At 33.1% G+C, this 11,432-nt stretch overlaps 1 protein-coding gene across 5 annotated transcripts in view; it reads right to left on the bottom strand.

The window, feature by feature from the left end:
* The window catches only part of Fas3 (fasciclin 3), a 295,108-nt gene that overhangs the window by 14,311 nt on the left and 269,365 nt on the right, over positions 1-11,432 (bottom strand). For 3 of the 5 annotated variants that reach the window (XM_072902674.1, XM_072902676.1, XM_072902677.1), the window contains exons 2-8: positions 11,007-11,333; positions 10,087-10,221; positions 9,564-9,749; positions 8,943-9,127; positions 6,401-6,542; positions 5,459-5,509; positions 4,219-4,332 (exon numbers count right to left, since the gene is read on the bottom strand). In XM_072902674.1, coding sequence (XP_072758775.1) covers positions 4,219-4,332; positions 5,459-5,509; positions 6,401-6,542; positions 8,943-9,127; positions 9,564-9,749; positions 10,087-10,221; positions 11,007-11,333 — 1,140 coding nt within the window. The remainder of the gene's footprint in view (positions 1-4,218; positions 4,333-5,458; positions 5,510-6,400; positions 6,543-8,942; positions 9,128-9,563; positions 9,750-10,086; positions 10,222-11,006; positions 11,334-11,432) is intronic. The other 2 variants (XM_072902675.1, XM_072902678.1) reach the window with 1 other exon arrangement.

Below are 11,432 nucleotides of genomic sequence, written 5' to 3'. Positions count from 1 at the left end.
GTATCTGTCAACAAATTGATATTGTTGCGGATGTGCTACATTTTCTTGTAAATGAAGATTTTATTTCTACATATGTTATGCCTCGCTGTAAAATATGTCCATTGGGATAAAGCTATTTGCAAAATTGTAGAATGAAAAAAATTACACGTTAAATCTTTATTATTTGACTCACGCATTAAAATTATTAATTATTACTTCAATGTGTATTATTCTAATTAGTGAGAGACTCGAGAAAACTCATTTTTTTCAGACTATTATTCATAATTCGTACTCTCTCATGGATTATTTAAACGTTAAGTATGTCTTTAATTTCCATTACGCGATTAACATATAATATAATGTAACAACTTGGTGACACTGCATGTTATTGCGAGTGTTTTACGTTATTACAAGTATTTTGAAAATGTATCGAAAATGTTTAGTCATCGTACGTGGGTGTGTTGTGTGTTTGTATCTAATTAGCTACGCTTCTAAGAGAAACGAGACATTTAATTTACATCTCTCGTGCGTTATGTAAAAAAAATGTATGAATTATAATGATTGTGTCAAAGAGATAATCATCGTAACATTCACAGGCATAATCAACGTCGTACCACGATTCAAGCAAGATAATCCGAATAATTATAGCGAGAGTACGATGCCGCTTTTGTCAACGCTAAAATTAGCAGCTAGCAAAGAATACACACTCAATGCTGCGCTGTAAGATATAAATCAACAGCGAAGGAATTCTGAGATGACAAACATGCTTGATTACAGTCCGAGGAGAACGGGCGAAGGAGACGAAAAAAAAAATCGCAATTTCAATTGTAACCAAAAGATATACTGATATAACGCGGCGATGAGCAATGTCAGAAAGCACGTGAAGATAAACGATAACAGTTATGTACTAATCGCTTCTGCCCAGGATAATTTCACCACACTTGCCTTTGCCGATTGCTTATCGTTGCTTATTGCGAGAGAAAAAAAAAAACCATCTATCCATAGAAACTTAGCGAATTCACACGATTCGATTTTCTAATGATACCGATCCGTGTGAAAATCACAAGTCTATGCAGTTTTATCTCATGATTCTTATCAGATTTCGCAGCGCTACTATTTATAAACATGATATTATAGCGCGGCAATAATCGATATTGATACGTGTTGATTATTATTGCTCATTCCCATGATATAACATGTTTTGCATTACAAACAAAAAACGATTTCACATCGATTCGATATTATAAGCGACATGCTACTAATGAAATCACGTAGTGTAAATGGAGAATCGTACAAGATGATTGCGAGCACGTGGCAATATATAAATATACTTAAATTATCGTTGATAATTATGGAGCAGATACTTTTATTGACATGCAATGAAGTTCGATGACGTGATTATATTAAATATCTGAGAAAATTGTAATCGTATTGATGTCGGTGCGAAAACTTGAATATTGTATAAAAATCCAAATATGATTTGTTGTAAAAATACGTACTTTATACGTACTTAAATTTCTTTGAAGACGAAATGACGGGGGTTATGATTATTGTTCCCAACTTGAAAAAGCGCGCGTGCGTTTCAGATAATTCTTGTGTTTACCTCATTAAGGTGTGATACAAGCAAAAAAAAATAATAACTACCGATTCATAAAGATACATAAAAAATAAATTTATTCTTCGGAAATTTATTCTATATGAAAATATTAAAAATGTATTTTTTCTGGAATAATTAAGCGGGGGTGTAAATCATCGGAAAAACAATTTTATCGCCTAGACATTTTTAATTGCTCGGAATAATGTTGGCCGTAAAAGTTTTGCCGCTAAACTCTGCGGTCTCTGCGGTTTTTCTCGGAATCCTCGATACTGTATACGAGTTCTTATAAATTGATATTCACAAACCGTAAATTAGGCCGCGCAAATGTAAACGAAAATAAGAGACAGAAAGATCTGTCATAAAAATGTGATATAAAGCAAATAAAATTACGTTAAAGAAATTTTTTTTTAAATGTCGAAATGTCAAAATAACTCGTTTTCTGTTACAAAGGTGTCCTCCATGCTCCAAAAATATTGCTTTCCTTGGCTTATTTGCTGACAGTATCATATTTATCATATACGTCTTTCTATAAGTCTCGTCTCTTTAAATATAGGATAGTGTTTGCGACTCCACGTTAAAAATAGCTATAAAACAATACCACGAAGAAGAAACGGGCAAAAATCGTGCGCGTTTAAGTGTCAAACTCGGCCAACGAAAGCGAGAACGCGATAGAAGCATAATCGATTAATCGAAGAAGCGGGATGTTTATCGGTGATATAAAACGCAAGCCATAAATTGATAAAGCGATTACGTATCGACACATGCCAAATAAAAATGATGGCGCGGCGTAAAAATTCGAGAATATGTCGAGGGTCTGCAAGACGAGAGCGTGGGGAACGAGAGCGCAAAGTGTATTAAATTTGAAGGGGAGAGTCTACTTCTCTTTCGAACGAGTAGACGGGTCGTGATCGTTGATAAGCCGGCGTTGAAGATGATGGCTCGCGAACAAGAAAGAGAGAGAAAAAGAGAGAGAGAGAGAGAGAGAGAGAGAGAGAGAGAGAGAGAGAGAGAGAGAGTGTTGTCTGCTTGATAAAAATGATTCTGCTTGAGAAAAAAGGAGGTGACGAGCGAGCGGACGGGTCGATGATGAACGAGAGAACGAGCATTATTTCAGAGAAAAAAAAAAAAAAGGAGATGAAGGGAAAGAGAGAGGTATTTCGTCCTGCCTGAGGTAACTTACCCCTGGACAGTGTCATGCCTAGAGTACGGAATCGCAAGGTAATCGTTGACGTATCTCCGTATTCTTTACTTGGCCCGACTCGCATGCTGTCCTATTTCAGTGTAGCGGCACAACACATAAGATATTTGCATACGTTCAGATAAAAGGTACATTTATATATATACATACATACATATATATATATATATATATATATATATATATATATATATATATATGTATGTACTTATATAATACTTATATATAAAGTACGGTAATAGCGCATTACAGAGTTGCTTCGGAGCGCACTAATTAAACCCAGTATATATACGCTTCTACTTCACGCGCGATGCTACGCTACCGCTGTGATAATTACCTCGATTTAAGCTAATCGTATATTGCAGACACTGCTCGACGCGATCGTAACGCATAACGTTAACGAAAACAATAGAAATAAACTATGTAGTAATAAATAACGACAACAGCGACAACAACAATCACAACAAGAAAGGTGATAAATGATACATAAACACTGTTCCATCGCGCTTTGAGTTTTATATCGATGTGCATTATCATTTTATCCGTTTCTAATATTTTTCTCGAATATTTATATCCTTATATAGACGTTGAAATCTTTCTCTCCGTCATTTATACGTGAAGTTTCAGAAATCCATTTTCTCCATGCATTACGTACATTTGTGAACGATAGACGAGTTTCTCTTTTATCAAACCGTCATATTTGTCAAACAAACAGCATGCGCGTGCGCTCAGTTTTTAAAAATCAATTTTATTCAATAATTAAATGAAGAGTAGAAAATCTTTTAATAATTTCTCAGCTTCTACTCATATCGAAATAAAAAATTGGCTACCATTTAATTTATTTACCATGATAAAACAATTTATTTATATATTGATGGATTTTTTATAATTATAAATTTTTAATTAGAAGTTAGAAATCGAAAAAGAGATGTAAAATAAGAATTTAAAAAATTAAGAATATAAAAAAAGTATATAAATCTTGTATTATCAGTTTGAGATATAAAATATTTTGAAATTGTATTTATTTAAAGGCGCTTACATTTCTCTCTATCGATCTATTCACGTATAAATTGACTTCTCGTGCAAATCATAAATAATAAAAAATTCCCCTCAATTTCTACCTCTGCCATGGTACTCGCTCATCTTCCGTATAATATAATTGGCTAAATCTCGATAAACTCTTTAATGAGCTTGCGTTTGCTCTAAGAAGTTTTACCCTACGCAAGCAATGTATTTTCTCTACGCAAGTTTCACAGTGTTTTCGGTTACAGTATTTGCGTTTCCGACCGTACTTTCACGCAACGAAATCATTAAAAGGAACGAAAAAATGGGAAGATTAACATTTATATATATATATATATAAATATATATAAGATGTGGCATATATAATCTAAAGAGAGAGGACTCTTTTACCAAGTATATATGTAATTTTAAATTGACTCACCTGCAAAGCACCAGCGACCGGTCGCGCGTGCAAAGATTACGAGGAAAATAATGAGAACGAGCACCAGGACACCCACGACGATACCGATGATAGATCCAGCGTCCAAATCAACACCTGTAAATTGTGGAGAAAGAATGTTTCTTTTTATTATAGTTTTTCGTAGAACAGGTTTAGTATTATATCAATGCCTTGGATCGGAACAACTGATATAATCTTCTAATATAAAAGAAAAAGAATATATAAAAAAAAAAAAAAATATATTCAAGACGAAGTGTTTTTAAAGTGTTACGTATTATTTAAACCACTATTTAATTACGATGGTGAAACACATCGTCTCAACAATAAAGTAAAATATATGTAAGTGTTAAAAAGATATTTAATTGGTACTTAATGTTTAATAAATAAATAAATAGTTAAGTATATTTATTGGAAATATTGAACAAAAAATTTTTTTCTACGATACAAACAAACACACACACACATACACGAGAAATAAAAATACGTAAATATTTTACTTCCAAGGTATTGATATAAAATCTACTGAAGATATTACAAAACTTGCATAAATTTTTATTGCATGTTCAAAATGTAAATATCTGCATCGTTATACAGGATATCTTGACAATTTTAATTCTAATTTAGTGACAATCAATTTTATATTATCTATAATTTCAAGAGATATTAATAAATTTTAAATTTTTTAGAAAGATCTGTTCGCCAATTAAACTTTAGAAAACTAAACTAACAATAAAAACACATTTTTTTTTAAATAAACCTTCTTACCAAATTTTTAAACAATTTTACAAAATTGTGTAATATTGGAATTAGAAATTTGTAAAAATATTGAGCTTTTCTGATATTTTCCTTGAGATTGCAAATTGTTGAGAATATCCCATATAATAATGCACTAAAATAAATAATAATAGTGCAATATTACATATATACATTTAACATATTATACATATATACATTTAATTACGCAGCATTTCGTGCGGTCCGATTTAAGTCGACGAAATATACACTGTTTGTAGGCGTATGCCATCGAAATTGGTAAATTATTCGTCGCTCGATCAATGTCAACGTGGTCTCTCATGATCGACGTATATTACGTCCTTAATCAAATAACAGTTATTAATTTCCCGCGATCATCCCCGGAGTTTAAGTCAAACTCGCCGTGCACGTAACGCCGCGTTTGCTACACAGACTACTTACGTATAATAATATGAAAAAATAACATTACCTAGTGCGTGCATGTGTTCGGAGAGCTTACCATAGAAGTGACCGAACGCTCCTGCGTGAGCATGCGGTGAAGGATCGATATTGTTAGACACGCACATAAAACATAGACGGAACATATTTTGTAGAACACGGGTGTGTGAGATCGGTGGCGATCATCTTGTGGCGATTACGACGATCGATGTAGTCGCGATTTTACGTGCGAGATTATGATCGTGATAATGGTGAACTAGCCAAGTGTGAAAGTCGGTTGATTCAAGCAATCATAGGAAAAAAATGTGTGAACAAAGCGTGTGGAGCTCTATTGATTGCTCGCGTGTTACTTATCGTTTGTTTGCTACCATATATATAAAAAGGAATTTGTGAATATAATAATTCAATTTAACAAGATATATTCTGATATACACGAAAAGCGTATCATAATTTTGCAAAACTTGTATATTAAATAATTTAATGAATAATTTTATTACTAAATAATAATTTCGAAAATTATTGATATAAGAGAAATAGTGATTTGCTTTAAATTAAAAAAAAAAAAAAAAAAAAAAAAGAATTATTTTCATACTTATAAAAATATTTGTGATTGTCAAATAAACTGAATTAGAGGCACCCCTAGTACATTTAAAAATAAATAACGTTACGTAATTCTTCCATATCCACTTGCATCATTAAAAAACATTTTATAAGATGATTCCTATATTTGTGTAGGAAGAGAGTTTATATTAAAAGAATTAATTATTCTTCAATTATTATATTAATGTATAATGTACAAACGCCACACACATTTTTGTGCTATCAGTTATCGTGTAATTTATTCGCGGGGTGCTGTAATATATATATATATATATTTTCGATATGTACAAGATCTATGTTTCTAAAAGTGCATGGCGTGTAACGTCTTCAATAGAAGATAACTTGCGTAAATCAGATTTCTCAAATAACTCACCCGCTGGTTCCGAGGATGTCGACAAAACGATACGATATTCATATGATCCCTCGTTGTTGTTCGCTATCAACAAGTACTCCTTTTCCGTATCGGATTTCTGAACGCTGTCGATCGTAAGAATTACGCTCCATGCTCCTTTTCCCTGTAAATGTTACTTTGTGTTACGAACGTTGTACATCAATCCGATCTCGTTCAGCCAAGCTCTTAATTTACTATGCTGTATCGCTCATTAATTAAACCCTTTAATTAAGCTCTTTAAAATGTCGCCGGGCGCGCACACGAAAGTCTATTAATAAATTATTCGTGGAGGCCTTTGCTATTAATCTGCGAGTTTTTTGCACACTCTTTGTAATTCCTATATGAAAGAGGTAAATTAATAATTGTAGTGCTGTAATTATATACGGGAGTATGAAAAAAGAAAAAGGTAAAATCTCTATTTTTATAATTTTAATAAATATATATTTATTTTTAAACTTTATATTCGGATAAAAATAAATGTTAAAGGGTGTTTTAATTTTTTGCAACTAAATTGTTCTTCTTTTTATTTTTATCATATTTTTAAACGTTGTCTCATTGTCAGTTACTTTTTAAATTCTATCGATTCTTATTAAATTTTTTTTTTTTCGCATGTTTCTGCGCTTTCTTTAATAGAAGAAAAATCCATTTGACGGATTTCGATATAACAACGAGCGTTGTTCTCGGGCACTATTATGGAAAGGAAAGCGTTATGCTGAGCCTTTTTTTCGTGAGCTTTCGCCTCCCTCGACCGGCTCGCCAGTTAGTAATTGCATTTTCGTAGTGGAAGGTGGAAGCTGATTCGTATTCGTCGGTGGCGCGTCGCGGCGCTCAGTCGGCTTGCCGTTCACCGATCCGCTGCAAGTTGTGACTTGCGAGAGAGCTGCAAGCCTATTTGGAAGCCATTCATACACGAGAGCCAGAGCCGAATAGCGACGGCGGTGGCGGCGGCTTTTATTGGTTCTGGCATACGCTGGCGTTGTTCCAGAGTGTTATGCTCGCGCGAGCGTGCCGTTTGCTCTGAAAGTTTGCGCCCGAATCGTGAGTTTCCGACGAAATCATCGGACGCCATTGAGATCACGCTCTCTCTCTCTCTCTCTCTTTTTTCGACTGAAGAGAGGCCCGCATCACTGAATGCATTCGGCTGGTTTGCTATACGCGTGCCGCTCGATTAACGCTCTTCCTCTTCAAATTGTTAGCTCGCGATTTAGCGGGAAGTTCGCTAACTTTGCAATCCTTCACTGTAACACGTATCGAACAGTTGGCGTACAATGAGGATAAAATTTCGGATTTTAAATAAATATTAGACTGACTCTGAAAGAAATAAGACAAATAAAGAGAACGAAAGTAGAAATTTTTTATTACCATTTGCTTTCTATCTCTTCCATTAAGAAGGAAATTAAGAACTAAAATTCTAAATGGAATCTCACAAATATCTAAGTTTCGTGGAGCTTTTTAGACTTCTGGTTTTTCTCTTAAACCGATTTAATAAATGGATTCAAAAAGTGTGATAAGAACGTGCGATTCAGGCACATTCGGGAAAACGAATATTCGCCTCTGTTCGCCGTCCCGAACTAATTAAAAAGCGCAAGTTGCAAGATCGGCAAATCCATTTAAGCCTTAATTACGGGACGAACAAACCGCTTCTTGTGCTAACGAAACAATAGATGAGGAACAAACGCCTCTGCCGCTCGAGGCCGATCGCGTGGTTCCGATCGATTCGCTGTGTCTGAATTCAATGGAATTTCATTACGGCGTTGTACTCGGTGCGCGCTGTCACACAGGTGCATGGAGAATGCATCCCGAGCGAACGGTAAATCGAGGCTCGAGTCGCGGCGCACTATTGAATTTCTGTTTCATTTGCATCCATCAATCTAATCTCACACGCCTCTCTTTTCTTTCATCGCCAATTATTTCTTGGTCAGCGCGCTTATTCCTTCCTCTACGTTTCATCTGTCATCGAAATATTCTCGAGTTTTAAATAAATCGTCGATATCTTGCTGTTGTTAATTTAATCGAATCGTCAAATGCATTTCCTTGGTTGCAACGCGATTATTATGATGATCGCTTTAAAAATAGCTGCTAAACACTTCGGAATAGAAATATTTTTTTTTAATGGATGTAAAAGGACTATTCTTTTTTTCAGCAGAAAATTAATTATTTAAAGAATATTATTTGAGCACACAATAAATCTAAAACTTTCGACTTGAAAAGCTACGAGAGAGAGCAAAGGCAACAAAATCTTATTTTTTCTTTAATTAAAATTTAAATCCAATCATGAAAATGTTTAATAATGAATCTCAAGAAAAGTAACAGAAATTAAGGAATATGTTTTTATTCTTTATCGTGAAATTATTCTTTATAATTAACAAATAATAGCATAAATTACACACACACACATATATATATATATATATATATATATATATATATATGTATATGTTTAAAAAGTTATAGATCGCCTTATTGGGATACATTATTAAAGAAGAATTAAAAAGGAAGTCAATTTTTAAAGAAGAAAATTTACCAATTCAACAGCAGTTGAAGTCTCCAATCGATTGCTCTCATCTGGACGACCTTCGTCGATCCTTTCTTGGTTTACTCGCCATGTAAATCGCGGCCTAGGATTCGCAAAAATGGTAACATTGATGATTCCTTGCCTGCCAATCACGTATCCGAAACGTTCGAATGTTGCATGTGGCTGAGGTGGATCTATGTAGGAAAAAATGCAGTTTCTTTCTGAAATTTACTTATATGAAAATTATACAACAAAAAATAATATCTCAGAAAATTTCCATTACAATTTTCTATCGGTACTGAATATAAAAAAAAAAAAAATAATTATTAATAAAAAGATTATAATTTTTATTTTAATTTTAAACCGTTATTCTGTTATTCTATTGTTGAATAAGATTGTATTGTATAGAAACAAACTTTTTATTAGTCATTGAATATTGATACTGAAGATTCTAATTTCTAAAACAGAATAAAGAAAAGATATAACGTCGAAGGTAAAAGAAAATAAAAAAAACTACAAAGAAAATAAAAAAAATTTAAACCTTGAAAAATATGTGTTACAGAACATATATTAATAACGAAGAGAGAAAGAAAGAAGAAATTGTTTTATACTATAAAATCAATAACTTACAGTATATGTCGAGTTGCATAGTAGTTTCCTTGGGTCTATCAAGAGCAATGTGACTCGCTACGCATCGTAATGTTTTGCCATTGTCCGTCCAATCTAAGCTGCGTGAAGCGTTTTGCATAGCCAAAGAGTTGTCGTCTATCGTTTCGTAGAGGATGGTTTTATCATCGGTGCCGATCGGTTCATCATCTAGATATTAAGGAAAAAAATAATCTCATTTGTACATTTTTAAAAAATATAATTTCTTAATTAATAAACATATATTATTAATCCGGGGATACGTAAACAGGAACTTTAAAATTCTACTTCTGTTTCTTTTGATATTTCTAGTATTATACTTTCAATTAAATTTTTCCTTTGTTTAATCTTAAAATTAATCTTACTTTAATGGAATTTTACATTATTCTCAATTAAACTTTTCTATAGTAATTTCTTTATTTCTACAAATTTTTTTGTTATAGACTACGTATGTAAAGTCAGGTAACACGCTCTTCTTTCTAAAAATATTAAATGATAATAAACTAACCGATGAATAACGAGATGTTAGCTGCTGGTCGTCCAGATGGAGCACTGCAACTGATTTCCAATTTTTCGCCTTTTCTGTAAGTAGTTTTATCAACAGATCCGGGACTCGTGCGAAGATCCGGGTTATTGGGTGGTCCTAAGTAATTAAAATAAAAATTTCTTTTTAAACTGAACCGCTTCATTGTATATATCGATTGGATTAAACTGATAAGTACATAGGCTATACTTTTTTTCTATGTTTATGTTATTAGTTTATTATTTAAATTTGAGAGTCAAAAGCGATAACTTGATTAATTTTTTCGTCGCGATATTTCTTCGTGTTAAAAAAAAAATCTTCCAAGATATTCATAAATTTCGTAATTTATCTTTATCGGGTTTATCTTAAACAGAGTAATTTCGCTCCGGGCGCCTATTTCAGTCTCCGTAAGCAATTTTCTTAAAGAAGATTAATTACTTTTCGAATACAGCTATAGCGACTGGAAAACAAGCTAGTTTGTTTTTTTGCTTCTTGTTCTCTCAAATTAATGTTTTTCTCTTTTCACCATAAACCTTTTATAAAAATAGCTTATCCTATTTTTATTACTTTATGCTACATGATAATATTTTTATTATATTCTCTTTTAAGTACTGTAGTATTGAATTTCGAAAAATAATTTATAGATCTAAATATTATGATAAATTAACATAAACGCATTTTCCAAATTTAAAATTAAAATTTCTGTAAAAGTAAAAAAAATTCAAAACATTTTTAAAAAAATAATAATTATATATTTTTAAAGTAGAAAAGTATAGAAAGATTATACATAAATAAATGTTTCTAAGCGTCGTTTATACCTTCTTTACAATATATCAGTATACAGTCTCTACATTAGACAATTTTGTTGAGCTAAAATCTGATGGAACCAAAAACGAAAGACTTACTCGCAACGATTATTTTTAGAGACGCGGTTGCCTCTTGCCGAGCAATGTTGGATGTCAGGGAGCATTTGAAGATGCCGTCGTGAGTCTCCTTCACTTTGGTGATGCGGACGCCGCACTGGCCAGTTTTGACACCATCACCGTAATACTCGATGCCGTCTTCTGACGGCCCGTCCCGCTCGCTCAGTACCATGCTACCCTCGCCAGGTATTTCCACACGGCAAACACGAAGCGGTTGTGGGGCTTTGCATAGAATTTGCAAACTCTCGCCGACCCGAACAGCCGTTTCCCTTTTTGGCTCGATGTCTATCGCCATATTCTGTCTTGACGCTGAAAACAGATTAAACAGTTTCGATTTAACAATGATATTAATTTTATGATCGTATTGATCAACGAATTATGTTATGTAAATACTGATAATTTCGACTT

The sequence above is a fragment of the Anoplolepis gracilipes genome, chromosome 11 (genome assembly GCF_047496725.1).
Source record: "Anoplolepis gracilipes chromosome 11, ASM4749672v1, whole genome shotgun sequence".
Taxonomy (NCBI): Eukaryota; Metazoa; Arthropoda; class Insecta; order Hymenoptera; family Formicidae; genus Anoplolepis; species Anoplolepis gracilipes.
Note: the sequence above shows the minus strand (reverse complement) of the source record. Positions and strands in the feature narration are given on the sequence as shown.